The sequence below is a fragment of the Hemitrygon akajei genome, chromosome 29 (genome assembly GCF_048418815.1).
Source record: "Hemitrygon akajei chromosome 29, sHemAka1.3, whole genome shotgun sequence".
Classification (NCBI taxonomy): Eukaryota; Metazoa; Chordata; class Chondrichthyes; order Myliobatiformes; family Dasyatidae; genus Hemitrygon; species Hemitrygon akajei.
The window spans coordinates 44,372,331-44,396,604 of NC_133152.1; the positions used below are offsets into that span (position 1 = coordinate 44,372,331).

The 24,274-nt window shown below is 44.0% G+C and overlaps 1 protein-coding gene across 18 annotated transcripts in view; it reads left to right on the top strand.

Annotated features, from left to right (window-relative positions):
- The window catches only part of samd11 (sterile alpha motif domain containing 11), a 337,921-nt gene that overhangs the window by 25,474 nt on the left and 288,173 nt on the right, over positions 1–24,274 (top strand). For 2 of the 18 annotated variants that reach the window (XM_073032287.1, XM_073032289.1), the window contains exons 3-4: positions 8,429–8,599; positions 13,163–13,254. In XM_073032287.1, coding sequence (XP_072888388.1) covers positions 13,183–13,254 — 72 coding nt within the window. In that variant the 5' untranslated portion in view covers positions 8,429–8,599; positions 13,163–13,182. The other 16 variants (XM_073032283.1, XM_073032300.1, XM_073032292.1 and 13 more) reach the window with 15 other exon arrangements.

Below are 24,274 nucleotides of genomic sequence, written 5' to 3' on the forward strand. Positions count from 1 at the left end.
TGTGAACTCTGTCAGCTCCATCATGGGCACTAGCCTCCCCAGCATTCAGGACATCTTCAAGGAACAATGCCTCAAAAAGGTGGCATCCATCATTAAAAACCCCTTCACAAAGGACCTGCCCTCTTCTCATTGCTACCATCAGGGAGGTGGCACAGGAACCTGAAGGCACACACTCAATGATTCAGAAATATCTTCTTCCCCTCTGTCATCAGATTCCTGAGTGGACATTGAACCATGAACACAACCTCACAATTTTTTTTCTCTTTTTGAACTATTTATTTAACTTTTTAAATATATATACTTACTGAAATTTACAGTTTTTTATTATCATGTATTGCAATGTAATGCTGACATGTAACAACAAATTTCATGACATATGCTGGTGATATTAAACCTGATTCTGGTGTCTGCATGCTTTGATGCATTGAGTTGCTGCCACATGATCAGATATTTGCATTAACAAGCAGGTATGCAGGTGTACCTAATAATGTGGCCACTGAGTGCAGGTTTAAAAAAAATCATGTTCTTCTCTTTAAATGTTTCGCATCCTCTGTACAATTAATATTCATGGTAGACCTGCTTCATTAAAGTTGAGGCAAGATTTTTTTTGTGCAGATTATAGTTTGTCAGCAATGAATTACTCATCACCAACCAATAGTGTGATTAGGGGAATGACTGCGTATTGTATGATTTAAACGTGCTGGATTTTACTTCAAACATGTTACAAAGGAATAATGGATCCTGTGCTTATTATATCTACACAATATATATCCTGAATTCACATTTTAGGCAAGGTTCCTTCTTGTAGCCATTTCTAGTTATTTCTCCCTTGGTATCGGTCTTGCGTTCCTCAATTAAGAGGCCAGGCCAACGGCTTAATTCCCTGGACTCTGGTGCAGTTCTCAATAACTGGCTGTTTTGAAGAATGAGAGAGACTTCTGGCTTGCTTTGCCCTCTGTTCCCCAGCCCCCCCCCCCCCCCCGCCAAGCTTCCTTGCAGAGAAATCTCAAGCTCCATTTATAAATATTTAAAATATCATGTGGTGCCAACGACCACACGGAGCTCAGAATTTAAACCAGCCCTGTGACAATTTGTTGAAGTGTCTCAATTTTGCGACCTTTATCTCGACCCGATTCATAGCTCTGTTCCTGCCAAGGAAATTTGCGGAACAGTGCCAGGAGAGAAGGGTGGAAAGCTGCCTATTCGATTGTCCCCTATTATTTGTTACGTCAATTGGAATGAAACACCATAGGAAATTCCCCAATGGTTCAGTGGGTAAATGCATCACTTGCCTTGATAATTGGACATACTTGAGAAGACTTTCATAGTCACTACATTAGAGTTCTGGAACTTCTCATTTAGTAATATTGTGGGACCATCTTTCTGACATAGAAGGGCACGGTTCATGAAGAAGCCATCATCTTCTCAAGGACAATGAGGTATAAATGCCAGCCTTACTGGCATTACCACACTCCAACAATACATAAAATTACCATTGTGCTGGGTCAGTTTGATCAAGCACGTCTAATCCCTGATCTGTATTAAATTGTTTGAACTCATGTGGGAAGCTGCAGTTAGTTTCAATGACCTTGCGTTCATAACGGGGTGGGAAAAGACAGTGGGGAGTTTTGTTCCGTAAGATCACCTTGTGATTTACACAGAAAGGTGTCCCTGCATGAATTTCTACAGATACACTGTGGAGGGTATTCCAACTGGTTACATCATGGGTACGGGGGGGGGGGAGGGGCACTGTGCAAGACTGAAAATAGCTGCAGCGAGTTGCAGACTCAGCTGGCTCTATCATGGGCGCTCGCCTCCCAGGTATTCCTTAGAAGGTTGGCGTCATTCAATGTCTGCAGTGAGATGCTGAAGATGTTCTATAGGTCAGTTGTTGAGAGCGCCCTCTTCTTTGTGGTGGCGTGTTGGGGAGGAAGCATTAAGAAGAAGGACGCCTCACGTCTTAATAAGCTGATAAGGAAGGCGGGCTCTGTCGTGGGCAAAGTACTGGAGAGTTTAACATCGGTAGCTGAGCGAAGGGCGCTGAGTAGGCTACGGTCAATTATGGAAAACCCTGAACATCCTCTACATAGCACCATCCAGAGACAGAGAAGCAGTTTCAGCGACAGGTTACTGTCGATGCAATGCTCCTCAGACAGGATGAAGAGGTCAATACTCCCCAATGCCATTAGGCTTTACAATTCAACTGCCAGGACTTAAGAACTTTTTTTAAAGCTATTATTAATGCTTTTTGAGTTAGTGATTTAGATGCATATCATATTATTACTGAGTTAAGTATTGTATGTAATGAGTTTTTGCTACAACAAGTGTATGGGAAAAAATGTTGAATTTCCCCATGGGGATGAATAAAGTATCTATCTATCTATCATCTATCTATCTATCTTCAAAAGGTGGCATCCATCCTAATCTCCCAGGACATGCCCTCTTCCCATTGCTTCTATCCGATTTCCAAACCCATGTACACTACCTCACTATATACGTTTTTCTTCATGCTCTCTTTTTTGTACCACTTATTTAATTATATATATATATATATATATATTTCTTATTGTAATTTAGTTTTTTTTATTATACATTGCACTGCACAGCTGCCACAAAACACCATATTTCATGACATATCCCAGTTGTATTAAACCTAATTCTGATAAACAGCAGATTCAGGGCCCCAAAGAGAAGGTGAGGTAACACTTCTTTGTTGGGGTACTCTGTTGCATCTGATGGTCCTGGTACAGCCTTCTCTACATTGGTGAGACCAACACAGATTGGGGAACTGCTTTCTCGAGAACCTTCACTCCGTCTACCACAAAAAGTAGGATTTCCCGGTGGCCTTCCCTTTTAATTCTACTCCCCATTCCCATTCCAAAATGTTGGTCCATAGCCTCTGCTACTGCCACCATGAGGCCACTCTTATGTTGGAGAAGCAACACCTCATATTCCGTCTGGGTAGCCTCAAACCTGACGGCATAAATGTCGATTTCTCTAATGTTCAGTAATTAATCCCACTTTCCCTTTCTCACTTTTTCATTCGCATTCTGGCTCCTGTCTTCTCTACTCCTCACCTACCCATCACCTCCCTCTAGTTCTGATCCTCCTTCCCTTTCTCCTGTGGTCCACTATCCTCTCCTATAAGATTCCTTCTTCAGCCCTTTATCACTTCCACCCATCACCTTCCAGCTTCTTACTTCATTTTTCCACCCCCACCAACCCACCTTCCCCCTCACCTGGTCCCACTTATCGCCTGCCAGTTTGTGCTCCTTGCCTTCAACCCCCATCTCCTCCTCCTTATTCTGGCTTCTGCCCCCTTGTTTCCAGTCCCAATGAAGGATCTCGGCCTGAAACATCGACTGCTTATTCATTTCCGTAGATTCTGCCAGACTTGCTGAGCTCCTCCAGCATTTTGTGCGTGTTGCTATGAACGCCAAATGATAACAGAAACAGTTTGATTGAAACGCTCCTGTGGCCAAATAGTTTGTCACATCACAATATAAAGAACACCCACATGAAAAGGGACTGTTCAGGCGGGACAATTGAAAACATCTCTCTGGAGGCATATTCCTGAATAGTAAATTGATAAATGGGAAGGAAGGAAATTAGAAGAGGAAAAGGTGGGATAGTTTAAATAGAATACTGAATTACCACACTGTCCTGGAGTTTGGATTGAACCCAATCCACACTGATCAGATGACAATGGTTTCTAACTGTTAGATTTCAGTTTCCAGTGTAATCTACACTCAGTAGCCGCTTTATTAGTTACTTCCTGTACCTAATAAAGTGGACACAAAGTATATGTTCGTAGTCTCCTGCTGCTGTAGCCCATTAACTTCAAGATGTGTTGTGCATTCAGAGATGCTCTTCTGCACACCACTGTTGAAATGTGTGGTTATCTGAATTACTGTCAGCTTGAACCACTTTGGCCGTTCTCCCCTGATGTCCCTCCCTCATCAACAAGCATTTTTGCCCACAGAACTGCTGCTTACTGGATGTTTTTTGCTTACCATACCATTCTCTGTAAACTCTAGTGACTGTTGTCTGTGAAAGTCCCAGGAGATCAGAAGTTTCTGAGATACTCAACCCCCTCCCCCCCCCCGTCTGGCACCAACAACCATTCCACAGTCAAAATCACTTAGATTACATTTCTTTGGTCTGAACAACTATTGAGCCTCCTGACTGTGTCGGCATGCTTTTATGCATTCAGTTGCTGCCACTTGATTGGCTGATTAGATATTTGTGTTAATGAGCAAGCTAATAAAGTGGTCACTGAGTGTCTGCAATGTCCGAATCTATTTCATAACGGCTACAAATCCCCATCTCACAGAACTCAAAATAGTGTTCACCAAAGGGCTTTGAAGGCAGCAGTGAGGGAGAAAGTTGATGTCACAAAAAGGTTTTTCTTCTGACCTTGAAGTGTTCAGTGTTGATGTTGGCTGCCAAAATTGGAGATTTCTTCCCTTTCTAAAAACACTATGAAAACGAGGTGTTCACCAGGATGTATTAATTCTAATATTAGACTGTATTTCACACTTGTAAATCACATCCATGCCAATCTAGTACTGGTATCTCACCGGGGACAGTGGAAGGGAAAGAGATGAAAAAGGAATTACAAAGCCATCATTTTTGACGTTAAAAAATCTAACACGATGAATGTTTATAAAGAATGAATATCACATACGAGGGAAAACAAATAATAAGGTACTAGAATAATAAGAACATAGTGTTCTTCAGGAAGTTAAAAATTCCATATTTAATGATGTGCTGCTGAATATTCGAGATTTTAAAAAATTAATATATTTATTTATTGAGTTACAGCACAAAATAGTCTCTTCTGGCCCTTTGAGCCATTAATCTCCTGATTTAATCCCGGCCTAATCACGAGACAATTTACAATGACCAATTAACCTACTAACCGATACGTCTTTGGACTGTGGGAGGAAACCGGAGCACCCAGAGGAAGGGAAGCCCACACAGTCATGGGGAGAGTATGCAAACTCCTTCCAAGCAGTGATGGGAATTGAACCCAGGTCGTTGGTACCACTACACTACTGCTAATTAACTGTCCAAGGAATTAACACCTTACTGGTTCCTTGGGGTTGGATCCTCATATAACTTCCCCAAATGATGAAAAAGTACCTCGTGCTTTTCCAGTGTATATGACAGGTAAACATTTCTTGGGCTTCCATCTGGGTCCTGGAAGCCCGAGAAGAGTTGAATCCCCAAAAGGTGTTACTTGAGTGCCCAGACTTTGAATAGCAGCAGGTTATTGAACAACATAGCTCTGCTTCAGAATTGGTAGTGATTTGGATTACGGATCCGATTCTGATTCAGATTCGTTTATCACACAAATGTTGAAACGTACAGTGAAATGTGTCATTTGCGTTAACAACCAACAGAACCCAACGATGTGCTGGGGGCAGCCCACAAGGATGCCCACAATTGGTCAGGGCATGAAGGGTTACAGGGAGAAGGCACGAGATTGAGGCTGAGAGGAAAATTGGATCAGCCATGATGAAATGGCAGAGCAGACTCGATGGGCCAAATGGCCTAATTCTGCTCCTGTGTCGTATGGTCTTAAAACAGAACACAACATAGTAGTGCTATCACTCGAATGGAGTATGATGTTCACTGAAGGAGATGATGTTCACTGTATGGGTTGTCTATTGGTGGGTCCTCAGGTGACCGTAGGGATTGTCTATTGGTGGGTCCACAGGTGACCGTAGGGGTTGTCTATTGGTGGTCCTCAGGTGACTGTAGGGGTTGTCTATTGGTGGGTCCTCAGGTGACCGTAGTGGTTGTCTATTGGTGGGTCCTCAGGTGACTGTATGGGTTGTCTATTGGTGGGTCCTCAGGTGACCGTAGTGGTTGTCTATTGGTAGGTCCTCAGGTGACTGTATGGGTTGTCTATTGGTGGGTCCTCAGGTGACCGTAGGGGTTGTCTATTGGTGGGTCCTCAAGTGGCTGTAGATGCCGATCTGGAAGCCGCATATTCTAGACTAGGGGCTTCCAGACCTCACAACCCTGCACCCATCACCTCTTGCTGATTGCCGTGGTTTTTATTGTGGGATGTTAGGGTGGTTTCCTTAATGGAGAGTGCCTTGCGTAACTTTGTTTAACATTGGGAGGCGAATGCACAGGCAGCCACCACTTGGTCCTTGACAGATCAGTGGCATGGAGTGCCAGAAGACTGGGGACTCTTCACTGCCGTTGTGATGTGACATCATCTTCCACCAGCTCCACTGTTGGGGTCTTGGCTGGATCTCTTTTTGTTTGTAATCTCCCCCTTGAACTTACCATCATGGGTGACCCTACTGGGAGCTAAACTCCAGATGATATCACCCTCGGGATGTCAGAAGCTCACAAACCTCTCCACCACAACAAGCTGACAATCCTCGGAGAGGAGAACACAAACCAACTATCCATTCCTCCCTTACACCCACATTCGCAGTCCTCCAATTCCAGGACAGACCAACTCATGATTTGCAGACATTGGGTTTAATTCCTGCTACTGCCAGTAAGGAGTTATCCCTGTGACCACGTGGGTTTCCTCCAGTCCCTCCTGTTTCTGGTCAGTAGGTTAATTGGTCATTGTAAATTGTCCCATGATTTGGCTAGAATTAAATTTGGGGTTTGCTGGGCACCATGGCTCAAAGGGCCAGAAGGGCCTGTTCCACACTGTATATCATCAAAATAAAAAAATTTAAATGGTCTCTGCCCGAAACATTGACTATTTGCTCTTTTCCATAGATGCTGCCTGACCAGTTGAGTTCCTCCAGTGTTTTGTGTGTATTGCTCTAGATTTCCAGCATCTGCAGAATTTCTTGTGTTCGAACTTCATATCACTTGCCTGACAGGAGAAGAGAGAAGTGAAAATGACTAGGATGGGAGAGGTCCTTGATTAAGCTGTTTGTGATACAGCTTTTATCCATTTTCAGTGGAAGCCAGGAGGAATGGGAAACTTGTTTAAACTCTCCCTAAATGAAGCTCAGCTGGAGTTTGAAGGGTTGGAAGATGAACTTATGAATTCTGTTGTATCTGTGCCCAAATATTCAGTGAAGTGTGAGATGGGCTGACAAGGTGGACATTGTAGTCACTCAACAAATGTGAGTTATGAACAGCAGTGGCCACTCAGCCCATCAAGCCTGTTTACTGGCTAATCAGATCTTGGCTGATCTGCTTTGAAAACTCAACTCTCATGAACTTCCACCTTCTCATTTATGAAGATTCTAGCTATTCATTAATAATAATCAATAATCAATCACATCTTGTGATTTCCCAGCATTCATGACTTTCGAGCGAGACAAAGTGGCCCCATCACCATCTTAAACTAGTTTCTCCTTATATGGGACAATTACCTCCCATCTTCCCCACACTTATTCCAGTTAAGAAATGTCCCCCAAGCCCAGGATCTTATACACTCCATGGCCACTTTATTAGGTACATTGTTAATGCAAATATCTAATCATCCAATCATGTTGCTGCAACTCCATGCATAAAAGCATGCAGACGTGGCCAAGAAGTTAAGTTCAAACATCAGAATTGGGAGGAATTGTGATCTAAGTGACTTTGATGGTGGAATGACTGTTGGTGCCAGACAGGGTGGTTTGAGTATCTCAGAAACTGCTGATCTCCTGGGATGTTCATGCACAATGGTCTCTGGAGCTTATAGAGAATGGTGAGAAAAACAAAAAAAACATCCAGTGAGTGGTAGCTCTGTGTGTGAAATTGCCTTGTTAATGAGAGAAGTCAAAGGTGAACGGCCAGACTGGTTCAAACTGACTGGAAGGCGACAGTAACTCAAATAAGTGTATGTTACAACAATGATGTGCTGAACGTCATCCCTGAACGTATATGTCAACCCTTGAAGTGGATGGGCTACAGCAGCAGAAGACTACGAACATATACTTAGTGGCCACTTTATTAGGTAAAAAGGGTACAGGCCACTGAGGGTCAGTTTCAATGAAGTCCTATTTCACCCCTTCAGAACCCCAACTTCAGCCCATACGCCCGTTCCTGAAAGCAGTTCACTAAACAGGGCGGCACTGTAGCACAGCGGTCAATGTTAAGCTTTAAAATGCCAGCGCCCCGGGTTCAATTCTGCAAGGAGTTTGTACGTTCTCCCCGTGACCGCGTGGGTTTTCCCTGGGTACTCCCATCTCCTCCCTCGGTCCAAGGATGTACCACTTGATAGGTTAATTGGTCACGTGTGTAATTGGCGGCGCGGGTTCATTGGGCCTGTAATCGTGCTATATCTCTAAAATAACTAAAATCAAAATTAATAAACCTTCACCGAAATACTTCTAATGCGGCAACATCCTTCCCTTAAGTAAAGAAACCGATACTGGACGGGTTCGACCTGCGCAAAAACTGTCCTGTAAACTAAAACAGCACTAACTCATACTTTTAAAAAAACATCTAGGTTCCCACCGCTATCAGAATGGCTTGGTGTTAACTCAGAAGGGAAGCTGAACGTTCGTCGACCCGTCCAATGCTGATTGAATCCTGCAGGCACTGTCAGATTGCATAGAGCGGGAAGAAAAACAAACTGTCACGCCGTTATCCCTCTCTGCGGATGATCGCAGAGACCCAGGTACAATACTCTGAACTTCATGAGGGTTATTCAATTGTTGGCTACACCGTCCGTGGAGATTTGATACTGAGTGAGGGCGCTGAAGAGGCTTGCCAGGATACTGCCTGGATTACATGGCGCATCTATCAGGAGAGGCTGGACGAACTTGGGTCGATGTCTCTGGGGCGACGGAGGTTGTAGTGGTGGGGGCGGGGGAGGTGGAGATCTGATAAAGGTTTATAAGAGGCATAAGAGTATCTTTTTTTCCTCAGGGCTGAAATGTCTAATACCAGGTGAGAGGGGTAATTTCAAAGGAGATGTGAGGGGCAAGTTTTTTTTACACACAGCGTGGTGGTAGAATGCACTGCTTGGGGTGGTGGTAGAGATAGACTCATTATGGATTTTAAAGAGGCGTTTAGATGGGCACATGGATGTGAGGAAAATGGAAGGAGATGGACATTGCATAGGCGGAAGTGGTTAGTTTAGTTGGCCATTTGATTACTAATTTAATTGGGTACTAATTTAAACAAAAGGCCTTTTCCTATATTGTGTTCTATTTTTGTACGTTTAGTTTCTGAGTGGGTGGCGAATTGGACATCTCTGTCATAAATGGGAACTTGCCCTTACTTGTCCGTCTTCCTGGTCCTCTGTGTTGTTTCCATCTCATCTCTATTGTGACACTGACGGGTATGGGATCCGCAGGTGATAAACACGAGAGATTCTACGGATGCTGACAATCCGGAGCAACGCACATACACAGGCGCGCGCAAACAGACGCGCGCGCGCGCGCACATACACAATGCTGAAGGAACTCCGCAGGTCAGGCAACATCTAAGGAAAGGATTAAACAGCCGACGTTTCGGGCCGAGACACCAGTTCCGATGAAGGGTCTCGGCCCCAGGCATCGACTGTTTATTCCTTTCCATAGAAGCTGCCTGACCTGCTGAGTTCCTCCAGCATTTTGCGAGTGTGTCGCCCCGTGCAGACGCGCTGTTCTGAATTTTTTTTAAAAAGAGGAACTATTTGTAAACATTGCTTTGGAGTCGAGGGCAGCTCCAAACACAGAGAAAATACTTTGGGAAAACATTAGTGGATTGGATTGAAAATCTCCAGAAGTCGGAGCTCATTGAGTGTGCGCGGGTGAAGGTGGGAATATTCTTTAATTAATTGGACAGATTATGTCACTGGGTCGTACGTATCGCACCCCCTTTCCTTTCACTGACAGCCTACGATGGTTAAATGGGCCAACTTAGCAGCGGCAGAGAGGGCAAATCATGTTTCGTCTCTGAACTAAAGCGTGACTCCCAGAAACAAAAATGTAGGTTTAAAATAAAATGTATGAGGCTTTTCAGAAGTAATAACTTGCTATGTTTTTAAAACAGAAATTCTGGTCTTTTTTAGAAATCTAAAGAGGGGGAGATTATTTTAAAGAAACTTTAACATTTTATGGAGATTATACAACTTTTAGGAAGTGGGTTTTATCAAGCGGTCTGACACGGCTGATCCGCTTAAGGTTTATTGATGGAAAGTGTCGGGAGGGGATAACTTTATCTCGAACTGTGAGGTTAAAATCGAATTTTAAAACCGCTGCTAGTTTCGTCCTCGCCCGGAAATAAGAGAAAGGTAATCAGTTAGAAAAACGCTTCAGCGAGAAGGTGGGTCGATAGCGGATCAATAAGCATTTCGCCAAGATAATGTACACGGCGGCGAGTACCTTTCCGAGATGTCAGGTACGGGGAGACAGATTAGAGCGACGGCAGAGGTCGAAGTGTTAGATCTAAGTAAAGCGAACAAGTCATCCCTGCGTGAGCGCTGGGGATATCACGGGTCGAAACAGTTCCCGCATTTTAACGGCTTCGCTCGGAAGGAGAAACTACGGGGAGAGGAACTTGTAGCGAGCGTATACATGAGGATGCCTGCTATCAAGAAGGAGAAAACCGATGGGGAAATGGTCACTCGGGGGCTGCTGGACAGTCTTCCCGAATATCTGGCCCCTCTGTCCATCCCAATGGTGACCCCACACCCTGCGCCTTATGACCACATCTTCAGCCGGCGCCACCGTGCCTTCCTGGGGCTTCCCGAGGCTGCCCACCCGGGCGACCTGATGCTAGAGCGCTTCCATTCCGTTCCAGATTTCCAGCCGATCTTTGACAACGGGGAGCCCTGCATCGAAGTGGAGTGCGGAGAAAACAAAGCCCTCCTCTACATCCATAAACTGTGCCAAGGCAGCAAGGGACCCTCCATCCGCTACCGGGGCGAGTGGCTGACCCCCAATGAATTTCAGTTCGTCAGCGGCAGAGAGACAGCCAAGGACTGGAAACGGAGCATAAGGCACAAAGGTGGGTGCATGCGAGGGTGAAGCTAGAGGGAGAGAGAGGGAGGACAAGGAAAGAGAGCGAGGTTCAGAGAGAGAAGGAGGGAGAGAGAGCGAGAAGGAGGGAGGTTGAGAAAGAGAAATGGAGAGAGGGAAGGTGTGTGTATGTGTGTGTGTGAGTGAAAGAGAGAGAGAGATCTTTGCTTCTGTCAATAGAGGGGAGGAAGAGGTTGCAATGTGATTATTGTACACTTGGGGACAGTCCGCGTTTTGAGGAAGTTAACGTGCGTAAAAGTTGGATCAACCGCACCGGGTGCAGGTAAACTGGGCCAATAGATTATTTGTTCAACCAATAATTAACTAATGCCAACCCAGCAGACGATCAGAAGGTGATAATGGTTACTTACACCTGACCTCTTCCGCCCCCCCCCGCTCCTCCCCTCCCCCAGGTTACCTTGCAGCAGTGATATTTTGTTTCGCGGGGTGGGGGGGAGAGTGGTGGTTGGAGGGATGTACTTGTCTGCCGCTGGCCTGTGAAGTTTGGGAAACGAGAGAGAGGAGAGAGACGAACCAAAAAGTGAGACAGCTATTTTCTGTCTTTGGCCGGGAGAAGCCGTATCCCAGACACAGCCGTCAGGATGGCTCTGGCTAAGCAGAAATTATAAATAATTGAACCTTTGTGTATGTGTGTGTTTTTGGGAGGTGGGGAAAGGAGTGGCACGGTTTGTTATACGGTGCTTTCGCCGGTGAACGGTTCGAAAGTTTCAGGGAAACCGGGAAGCAAGCGAGCCCGGCCGTGAGATCAAGTGAGTTAAACGGCTGTCTGTATTCATTAACACGAGCTGGCCGCGGGTGGAGCGGGTTGGGTGAGGGTGGGGTGGGGGTGGGGGTGGGGGGGGAAGGCTGTTGTGGAGGAATGTATTAAGAGGCTGGTTGAGTCGGGAAGTGAGGATGGAATGCGATTCCTCGCTCCCTGGGCCAGCAGTGTTCTTGATATGGTCAGTGACAGCGCCGGTAACTGCGGGCTTGGCGCGTTTCCCTGCTGAAGTGCGGGTGGTTCTCGCTGGGGAGGCGTGGGTGGAACCTGCTGCCCACCCGCGGCGTTGCCGGCGCGGCTGTTTTAACTCTTGCGGTGTGGTCGTGGTGCTGGCGGCTCTCCATGTGCAGTTGCCCCTGGAACGGAGCCGGGCCGGGGGAGCTGTCGTCTGCTGCCGAGTGTGAGTCACTGTCTGGCTCTAGTGTGTTCTTCACTCTGGCTTGCGGTGACCCCCTCCCCCTTACAGTGTCTCTGCGAGGGGCACCCTGGGCAGAGACACCGTTCTTTGGTATCCAGTGACAAGACACTGGTCCCTCTGGTATTCAGTGACTCCCAGACAGTGTCTATACAGAGACGCTGGTCTTTGGCATCCAGTGACTGTAACAGTGTCTGTACAGAGACACTTGTCTCTCTGATATACAGTGACTCTGTGAGGGACACTGGTTCCTCTGGTATTCAGTGACTTTCTGAGAATGTCTGGACAGAGGCTCCTGTCCCCATCGTATCCAGCGACCATCTGACAGTGTTTCGGCAGAGACACTTGTCTCTCTGATAATCCATTGGATCCCTGGCAGTGCCTGGGCGGGGAACACTGGTCCCTCTGGCCAGGCAGTGACTCCCGGACACCGTCCTGAGAGAGTTAGTCTCGACAGCAGCCTGGCTCTGACGGTGTGAGCCTCTCTCTCGCACTGTTGCTCTGAGACTCGGCTTCTGGCCGTGCGAAGCGTCTGCTGCACTGTCTGGCTTCGCCGCGCCACTCTCTCGCAGGTCCTGCCAGTATTACGGTATTAGTCTCTCTGGCTCTTTGACTCTGCATCTGGCTGCGCTAAGTGTCTGGCTTCGGGCTGTGCTCCCCTCCCCTCCCCCGGTGCGCTCTTTACCAGCGTGTGCCTCGGCCTCTCTACATACAACATTCGCCATTGTTACAAATAAGCAAAACTGCCGCACTTCCTCAAGAGTTGCGTCGCTTTAATTGTAAACCAACAATTTTCTGCTCGTGTGACAGAGCCGAGATGAAAGAGGAGGAAGGGAAATGCGCTTCCCGGTATTTTTAAGGTCGCGTTGCCGTGGTTGTAGGGATCGCTCGTAGCCTCGCCAATGTGTATTTAAGGAGGACCGTGCACACTTGAGAGGTGAATTAATAAGAATTTCCTCCTCACACAAACGCTGGCGTTGCGCAGCTGGCTTTATTGTTTTCTCACAGTAATTTAATTTATTTTCCTCTCTAATGCAGGGAAAAGTTTGAAGACACTTATGTCAAAGGGAATCTTACAGGTACACCCGCCAATCTGTGACTGTCCCGGTTGCCGAATTTCATCTCCGGTGGTAAGTCCTGCTAACTTTTTAAAAAATTAATACCTCTTTCCGTCGTGGTTGTGGATGCAGAAGTATTTTATAAGAAAAGTATATTTGGAATAGCAAAGATTCTGCACGTTTTAATGCAATCAAAATCGTGTTGGTTGACTTTTGTTAAGATAATAACGATGTGATTATTAGTGGGGGGTCTCGTTTCTGTTGGTAGGGGGTTAATACAAGCTCAGAAAACAAACAGCCGCGACTTTAAACTCACACGCCGGAAACCTTCGGTGAAACTCAAAACAACTGATCTTCCTTTCCTGACTTGACCACCCCCTAGTGAATGACAAACACATCTTAAGCCGCCTCTCTCCTCACTATCAATCACCAGAGTCCAGTCTCGGTCTCTTCCCAGGGGCGGAGGGTGGGAGGGATCAAGGTCGTTAATCAATTTACCTCCAAATACTGTGGGCTATTTTTGTAAAAGAAAAAAAGTTTGGCCAATTCGCTTCAAGGCGCGTTCTCCCTTGGTCTTCCTGTGGAAGTTGCTTGCACGGGTTTAAGATGATTAAACTAACACGACGGGCGACCTTAAGAGGACTGCCACAAGAAAACAGCGATTTTGTACAATTTTCTGTTTAAATAATCAAATAGTCGCGTTGGTGTCAGCTCAATTAAGAAAAAGAAGCAGAAGTCAGTCACTCGTGCCCTCGGGACAGTCCAGCCACTCAATTACTAATCCATTCCTGGCGCTAGCTTCTTATTCCCTTCTGTTCCCCATATCCTTCGACTTCCCCTTCAGAAGCCAAGGATCCGTCTATCTGGAGTCTGTATGTATTCAATGAGTCAGTCTCCATAACTGTCCAGGAGAGAGGGTTCCAAACGCACACACTCCTCTGAGAGCAGACATTCCCTCAAGATGCACTTAACATTTAACTTTTTAAGATTACTTGGAAATGTTTATGTCTTAGTAAAGTCACCTCATTCGTCTGAAGTTTAATTAATTTTGAATTCATTCTGCATGCATTGCCACATAGCATAAATGGAAAATCTAAGTCAATGCATTTTCCACTTTCAACCACTTACCTAGTTCTCAGTGACTGGTTTGATTAAATGGCACAATAATAATGAACCCCTCCTCTGCATTTAGTACTTATGGGTATGGATGTTTAGCAGCACATGAAATGCTAGAGAGCATATAACATGCTGCATCACTGCATGGTATGCCAACTGCACTGCGGCAGAGAGAATGGGTATTCAAGACTGCCCAATACATCCACGGTACCAGCCTACCCACCATCAAGGACGTGTGTGCAGAAAGGTCAACAATATTATAGGGGATCCCACCCACTTTGCTCATGGTCTGTTTGTCCCACTCCCATCAGCAAGGAGGCTGTATAACATCCACACCAGGACTCAAAAACAGTTACTTTCCCCAAGCAGTAAGGATGATCAACACCTCCACCCACTAACCCACCCCTCCACACCCCCAACCACCACTACTTTATCATTTCCTGTCAGTCACCTTATGCACAGACACTCCTGTGCCTAGTGTCACTTTATGGCCATACAATCAATCTATGTGGATAAGCTATTTTATGAATTTATATTTATTGTGTTTTTCATATTGTGTTCTTTATCTTTGTTTTTTTTTTGTCGACTCAGATCCAGAGTAACAATTATTTCATTTTCCTTTACACTTGTGTATTGGAAATGACAAACAATCTTGAATCTTAGAAACATAGAAGACCTACAGCACAATACAGGCCCTTTGGCCCACAAAGCTGTGCCGAACATGTCCCTACCTTAGAACTACCTAGGCTTTACCCATAGCCCTCTATTTTTCTAAGCTCAATATGGCCATCCAGGAGTCTCTTAAAAGACTCAATCATTTCTGCCTCCAGCACTGCCGCTGGCTGCCTATTCCACGCACTCACCCCTCTCTGTGTTTTTAAAAAAAAACTTACCCCTGACATCTCCCCTGTATCTACTTCCAAGCACCTTAAAACTATGTCCCCTCATGCTAGCCATTTCAGCCCTGGGAAAAAGCCTCTGACTATCCACACGATCAATGCCTCTCATTATCTTGTACACCTCTATCAGGTCACCTCTCATCCTCTGTCGCTCCAAGGAGAAAAGGCCAAGTTCACTCAACCTAGTCTCATAAGGCATGCTCCCCAATCCAGACAACATCCTTGTAAATCTCCTCTGCACCCTTTCTATGAATCTTGAATCAGACAGTTTCTATGAAGGGATATATCTTAACCAAAAGAGATTCTGCAAATGCTTGAAATCCAGAGCAAAACACAAAAAATGGACAAATCATAAACACAAGGACATTGGTTGTTTGTCAGTCTTTCTGTATAGTTTTTCATTGATTCGATTTTATTTCTTGGTTCTTCTGTGAATGCCTGCAAGAAAATAAATCTGAGGGTTGACAAATATGTACCTTGATAATAAATTTAGTTTGAACTTTTAACTTTGGACAAGAGATTCTGCAGGTGCTGGAAATCCAGAGTTAACACACAAAATGCTGAAGGAACTCGGCAGGTGAGGCAGCTTTTGTGGAGGGGAATAAACAGTTGACATTTCAGTTCTGATGAAGGGTTTTGGCCCAAAATGTTGACAGTTTATTTCGTAACATAGATGCTGCCTGAGCTGCTGAGTTCCTCCAGCGTTTTGTGTGTTGTTTCTTTGGAGGGGAAATGGAAAGTTGACATTTCAGTAAAGATACTTCATTAAAGTTCAAAGTAGATTTTATTATCAAGGTACATATATGCCACCATATACAACTCTGGATTCATTTTCCTGTGAGCATACTCCGCAAATCTATAGAATAGTAACTATAACAGGATCAATGAAAGATCAAATGGAGTGCAGAAGACAACAAACTGTGCAAATGCAAATATAAATAAATAGCAATAGATGATGAGAAAAGATAATGCAATAAAGAGCCCTTAAAATGATATACTGGGCTGAATCCACTACCTTTTTTTTCTGTTCAAAGCTATTTGTGTATCCATACCAGGCCATGATACAGGCAACAAATGCACTCTCCCCTGCACATCTATAGAAGTTTGTCAAAGTTTAGATGTCATGCTGAATCTTCACAGACTCCTAAGGAAGTAGAGGGCGCTGCCATGCTTTCTTTGCAATTCCACTCATGTGCTGGGTGCAGGACAGATCCTCTGAAATAGTAACACTGAGGAATTTAAAGTTCATAACCCTCTGATGAGAACTGTCTCATGGACTTGTGGTTTCCCCCTGCTGAAGTCTACAATTAGTTCCTTGGTCCTGCTGACATTGAGTGAGAGGTTGTTGTTATGACACCACTCAGTCTGCTAGACGTGGGATTGATAAATGCTGCCTAACCCTCTGAGTTCCTTCAGTGTTTTGTGTGTGTTGCTCCAGATTTTCAGCATCTGCAGAATCTCTTTTGTGTCTGGATATTGATTCGTGACGTATTTTCCACACTGCTGTTTCAGTGGCACTGGAGTATCTCGTATGTGTCTGTCCATTTTGACTATTGTTTGAGAAATAGTAAGTCTATTGCGGGAGCAGGTCCAACACAGAGATGGCTGCAAGTGGATGTTGAGTTTCAGAAGCCACTGTAAGGAGTTGGACCATTCTACAACTTTAAACAGAGCAATTTTAGTGGAGTTTAGGGAGACTGGCACTGGAGAGGGACAGAGGAGGTTGACGAGAATGATCCTGGCAATAAAAGCATTAACATATGAGGCACGTTTGTAGCTCTGAGCCTGTACTCACTGGAGTTTAGAAGAATGAGGGGGAGGGATCTCATTGAAACCTACTGAATATTGACAGGCCTAGACAGAATGGATGTGGAGAGGACATTTGCTATATTGGGGGTGGTCTGGGAACAGAGGGCATAACCTCAGAATAGAAGGATGTTCCTTTAGAACAGAGATGAGGAGTGATTTCTTAGCCAGGAGGTGGTGAATCTGCAGAATTTATTGCCACAAATGGCTGTGGAGGCCAAATCATTGGGTATGTTTAAACTGGAGGCTGATGGGTTCTTGATTAGTCAAGATGTTTAAGGTTATGGGGAGAGGGGTTGAGAGGGATAATAAGTCAGCTATGTTGGAATGGCAGAGCAGACATGATGGGCTGAATGGCCTAATTCTGCTCCTATGGTTCTATTGAGGCTGTGCCCCCTGGTCCTAGATTCCCTCACTATTGGAAACATCCTTTCCACGTCTATGCTATCCAGGCCTTTCAATATTCGATAGGTTTCAATGAGAGCCCACCTTCATTCTTCTAAACTCCAGTGAGTGCAGGCCTAGAGCTATAAAATGCTCCTCATACTTTAACCCTTTCATTCCCAGGATCATTCTTCTGAACCTCCTCCGGACCCTCTGCAATGTCAGTACATCCTTTCTTAAATAAGGGGCCCAAAACTGCTCACAACACTCCAAGTGTGGTCTGACCAATGCCTTATAAATGCTCAGTATCACATCCTTGTTCTTATATTCTAGTCCTCTTTAAATGAATGCTAACATTGTATTTGCTATCTCTGATTTGAGTTCATTCCCTGTTTAGAAAAGAGTCTACACCTTTATTCCTTCTACCAAAGTGTGTGACCATACACTTCCTGACAATGTATTCCAACTTCTTCATGGGTTACCTTTTTGCCCATTCTTTTAACCTGTCCAATCCTTCAGCAAGTTACCTGCTTCTTCAACACTACCTGCCCCACCACCTATCTTTATATAGTCTGCAAATAAGGAGGTCCTTTTACCACTGAGAAGTGACGAAGCAAATGATAGAAACAACACCTCCACAGTATAATTAAAGATTTCTCCCAATGCCTGTAGGACACTCAGCTGTGTACTCTTGACTATGATACAGAGAACGAGGTGGTGAGATTTTGTTTTTATTTAGAAATACAGTGCAGAACAGACCCTGCCAGCCCAATGAGCCATGTTGCATGGCAACCCATCTATTTAGCCCTAGCCTAATCGCAGGACAATTTTCAATGACAAATTAACCTACTAACCCATACATCTTTGGAATGTGGGAGGAAACCAGAGCACCTGGAGGAAACAAAGGTTTATTTTATTATCAAAGTATGTATGGAGAATACAACTCTGAGATTCGTCTTCTCCAGATAGACATGAAATACAGAAAAACCATTGAAGTCTGTGAAAGAAAAGACATCAACCCATCCCCCCACCCCCATCCCGACACAAAAAAAGTGGATCACTCACCCGGACATGACAGCTAAATGATCTTTCCCATAACCCCCAAGCCCCTCCCAAAAAAACCCAGTAAGAGTAATGTCAAATCCCCAACCCCTCTCTCGCACACAAAAATCTAACAGATCGCTCTCACTGAAAATCACCAACAAGAAAATCTGACCGGAAATCCCCAACCCCTCCCTCGCCAAAAAAAGTAGCATATTGCCCTCCCGCCAATCAGCAACGAGAAAGAAAGCACAGAAAACTGAAGGAGACTAGTATAAACTACAGCCCACACCAATAATCAGATAAATCTCAGAATTTTGAAAGCATCCTTAGTCAGCATCGAGGAGAGCAACGGCTCCAGCTCAGTCTTCCCATGGGGAGCAATCGCTGACCCACAGCCTTCATCTGCCAATCTGAGTCCTCTCAACCTCAGTCCAACGCGGCTGCGTAAAACCCATGAGGTTCACGGAGAGAACATACAAACTCCTTGCACATGTTGCCGGAAATGAACTCTGAACTCTGGAATGCCCTGATCTGTAATAACGTCGCACTAACTGCTGTGGTGATGGTTGGGGGGGGGGGGGGGGGCTAGGAGTTGATGAACTCCGAGGGGATGCATGTTTGATCCTAACATCAACATGTCACATTCAAAATGCACCCAAAGATATTTGGCACCAGCATGAGGTTCCCTGTACATGACTTTCATTGATAACGAAATAAATAGTGCACAAATAATCATGGCATTGAAATCTCAATCTTTCATTTTTTTAAAAAAAAAATCTTCCTGTACTTTATTTCACATGCTCTGAGAGTGACTCTAATTAACTGTGTGGATGAATTTTAAAGAACTGGACATTGCCATTTCTAAAGTTTTTGATGGGACAAATGTGAAGACCTTTCTTTTGATTGGATTTCAACCCACAGCCTAGTTGTAGTATTCATTGCCAAACCCTTTTCCTATTGCATTATCAGCTAATGGAATTCAAGTTCAAATTCAATTTAATTTTATTTAACCATACTGCGTCCCTGATCAGGGTAACGAGAAGCCATGGGAGCAGGTGGTGGATGGTCGTATGAGTAGCTGGTGCACATCACAAGTCCTGGTTATGCGACCACTGACACCAGGCAGACAATCTCTGAAGGGTATTGATAATGGCTGGGGTCACCCGTCTTGTAAAGACACTGTCCAGAAGAAGGCAATGGCAAACCACTTCTGTAGAAAAAAAATTGCCAAGAACAATCATGGTCATGGAAAGACCATGATCGCCCACATCATACGACACAGAATGTAACAAATGGATGATACTTGTATACTGCCAAATGAAACAACGTTCCTCCAGACCAAAGTGCACAACATAGCACATATAACTCATACATAACACAAAGGCAATACTACTACAAATAAGTTAACAAGTAATAAGGTGAATATACAACTTCAGTCAAAAAATAAACAGTATACGCAACTGGCACTTCAGAAGTGATGACACCTGGGTGGTGGCAGTGTGTTCAGTTGTCTCAAGGCCTGGGGCAATTTTTAAAATGTAATGGGGTATGCACTTGAAAGAGAAGAATTTATCAGGCTAATTGGAAAGGACAGCAGCATGGATTAATTGGATAGCTCTTTAAAAGACATGGCATTGACTTGGTAGGTCAAGTAACTCATTCCTTGCTACATTGGGGGAACTTAGTCTCTTCCCAGTTCCTACCCAACTATAAAGGTTCAGCGGTAAAAGATGTCTAATCAGTAAATAAGGTCAAGCTGTTTCCTATCCTAACAGACCTTGTCCTAATGCTAGTGTCTCCTGTCTGATGGTGGGTGGGTTGAAGAGATCATTGCAATTTCTAAGTTATAATGCAATTTATTCTGTACAGTATAATTTGAGATATTCATGTCCCCACATGTGTGTTCATGTTGTAATTGAAGAAGACCATTTACTTCAGGCAGTCTGTAAGGCCATCGACCTTGTAGTTTGTAATTTGGTTTAGGTTGTATCAGGCTTATAATTGTATAAAATTATTGTAGCCTTGGTGTCAATTGTTATTCGTCTCCGCGCCTTGTGGCACATCGGGCAGTATTTTTTGCAGTTTCTTTTGCATTTGTCTGTTTTTTACGAGGCCGAGTTGCTAGCTTGACGCTCAGCCCAGCACGAGTGGAAAGCATGCAAGCAGTTGTCTGAATTCGAACCTGAGACCACACACCCCAAAGTCTGGTGCAGATGCCACTACACCACCAGCTGGCGAGTTGTCAATGCTTTGTCTATGTTCTCTTTACTTTTCTTTCTTCTCCGTCAGTGTAGCACAACATAACAGGATTGGCATTAGGTGGGAGAGAGTGATGTTTAGGGAACCTCGTGGCGTAGTGGTTAGCTACAATGCTTTACAGTTCCATTGCTGCTGCTGCCTGTAAGGAGTTTGTATGTTCTTCCTGTGACTTTGTGGGTTTTCAATGGGTGCCCCCAAAAATCCAAAGACCTACTGGTTTGTAGGTTAATTGGTCATTGTAAATCGTCCTGTGATTAGGCTAGTGATAAATTGGGGGTTGCTGGGCCTGTTCTGCACTGTATCTCAATAAACAAATAAAAAACCCTCCTGGTTCCTTAGACTGCATCTGCAGTCAACAAACAATCAGTGGCCACATTATTAGATGCTTCCTGTACCTAATAAAGTAGCCGCTGACTGTACGTTCTTGGTCTATGCAGCCCATCCACTTCAAGTTTCGATGCGTTGTGCATTCAGAGATGCTCTTTTGCACACCACTGTTGTAATGTGTGGTTACTTGTGTTACTGTCGCCTTCCTGTTGGCCTCAACCAGTCAGGCCATTCTTTAACAAGGGACTATAACATAGTCATGCATTTTTAAGATCTGTTTCATATTGTTAATGATGGGCAGTTACTCAGAAATATTTTGTGGCAACTTCATTGCTATTAATGAACTTTGGAAATGGTCATTTTGTTATCCAAGTTATGTTAAAAATTGAAGTTTATTGAAATCCACTTGTCGGATCTTAATGAATGAACACAGAGAAGAGGACGAACACTAGGTGCCAAGTGTTACATGGAAATGGGAGCAAAGTAAGTTTGCTTCATTCAAGTACTCAATACTTCAATATTTGCCTGGCTAACTACTGGTATTTTTCCAAATGCATTTGACAAAAATGCATTGGTTGGTTGACATTTTTTTTCATATCACATTTGATGGAGTGTCCCAAAATTTCCCAGCTAGACAGGATAAAATGTTACCAGGAAACTGTCAAGTTACCAGCAATGTAGTGTCTGAAAATGACTAATAAATTAAGTAAAAAGTTTTTTTTTTCTTTTTCCCATCATTGAGTTGTTGAATTCTTGATCCAAAAATCTATACAAATGATTGAGTCCAATTCAACAGCATTACAGTACTAAAATATACAACACAAAATGTAGTTTTGAAATATAGTTCAGGAAGAATGGGTTTGAGAGCATATTGCTTGTTTTTCAGCCACATTTACAATTATGTGGAGAGTGGTAGTAAAGATGCATCATGAGTAAACCCACGTGCAGAGTTCATGGTAATTGGTGGGCCAATCTAGGCAGCCCAGTGAGTTTTTCAAAGTTCATAATTTAAAAAATCTATATATTTGTATGCTGCATGGACATTATAGCGTGTCCATGTTGCCAGTTGACATGGTGTGCCACGTTTTAAAAAAACAGATCAAATTGCCTTTCTGTCCACGGTGGTCCCCTGTCTGGTTTACGGCAGCAATAAACAGAGCTAATGAGAATATAATGTTACATTAAGTAAGACCAGAGTAAAAACTAATCCCTACTAACTATCTGGTGCTGTCAGATGCTCTAATTAAGGTGCAGTGGCCAGTTCTGTGATCGGTGTGAAGGTGAAAGGTCTCGGTGAATTTTTCTAGATGAGTGTTCTCAGAGATTGCTGAGAACGTGTTTTATCTTTACAGCATCTTTTGATTCTCTCTGCATGTTTGCATATTTGAGTTGCACAAAAAAAAACACTTTGGTAGCAACAGAATATATATCAGAAATAAAGGCTTGGATTCTCTCTATTTTAGTTGCGTTTGTTGACCAGAGTTGTGTATACACCCGAGGAGCACACACACACACCACACACACACTTTCAATAAGCCGTGTAATGTCATTCATAGAGTCATAATTTACAGGTCATTCAGGCCATTCTGCCTTTTGTGCCCCTCATTGGCCCCCAAATTGGCTTTAGTTTAACTCACTTCCTTGTTCCCCATCCACAACCCTGCAGGGTCACACAAGCCACTTCCAGCTAATTTTTAAATGTGGTGAGGTGGTGAGGCCTTCTGCAGATGTCGCACCACACTCCTCTGCAGATTTTTAACGACTTCTCCAGTGAAGTTATTGTCTAACTCTGCACAGACTGTAGATAAATTGGATGTCAACTCTTCAACCAGATGTATGAAGATGTTTGTACCTAATATTTGAATGCTCAGTCAATTGCAATTCAAATCTTCACTGGGTGGCCACTTTATTAAGTACACCTGTACACCTGCTCATTTATGCAAATATCTAATCAGCCAATCATGTGGCAGCAACTCAATGCATAAAAGCATGCAGAGATTCATACTAGGGAATAAATGTGATATAAGTGACTTTGACTTTGGATTGTTGGTGCGCAGACAGGGTGGTTTGAGTATCTCAGAAACTACTGATCTCCAAGGATTTTCATGCATAAACTCTCTGGAGTTTATAGAGAATGGTGAGAAAAAACAAAAAGGAAAACGTACAGCAAGTGGCAGTTCTGTGAGCGAAAATGCCTTGTTAATGAGAGAGGTCAGAGGAGAATGGCCAGACTGGTTCAAGCAGGCAGGAACGTGACAGTAACTCCAATACTGTAACCACACATTACAAAAAAGGTGAGCAGAAGAGTGTAGCTGAACACACTACACTTTGAACCTTGAAATGGATGAGCTACAGCAGCAGAAGACCACGAACCTAAACTCAGTGGCTACTTTATTAGGTACAGAGGGTCCTAATACCATGACCACTGAGTGTAAATCCACGTGGTCTTTGCTTACTGCAGTGCTGGTGACAAGAAAAGCCCTGTATTTGCTATTGCTGTGATCCAGAGGACAGCCTGCTGATGTGTTTCAGGTTTAATGCCAATATTTATACTATAAATTACAATAAGATTTTATGTAAATTATATATATGTATATATAAAATTTACATTAAGCAAGTCATGCAAAAGGTAGCCAAAAATAGTGAGTTCCATGGGTTCATTGTCCATTCAGAATTCTGATGACAGAGAGAAAGAAACAGTTCCAAAAATGTTGAGTGTGTTTAGGTTCCTGTACCTCATCCTGTTTGATGGTAGCATGTCCTGGGTGATGGGGATCTTTAATGATAGATGCTACCCTTTTTGATGCATCGTCTTTTGAAGATGTCCTCAGTGCGAGACCCTCCCTACGTTCAGCTGGAAGAAGTGTATATCAGTTAACAACAAACAAAGGTGTCCAGAAACAAGCTGAAACCAAAAAACTGTAGTGTTCAGGAGCCTCGATGGGGCCGAACAGCCAACTGTACTTTTTACCAATACTTTCCCCTTGACTTCTAACGTTTGTCATATTAACATTTCAAATCCCGACAAGTTCTGAAGACCGTGTTAGCTTCAAGTCATGGGGATTTCTTTCTGGGATGGGAGGATGGTGGTTTAAATTTTAAATCCAAACGTGGTCGGACTATTTTTAAACTGAGCATTAACAAAGTTCCCTATTTAGCACAAGGTGGAAATTCTGCTTCAGTCACGCTAGTTGGGTCTGTTTGGCAGTTGCGGCTTCCAGTAATGCACGGGGTTGGAGAAAGCATCTTCCTTGCCA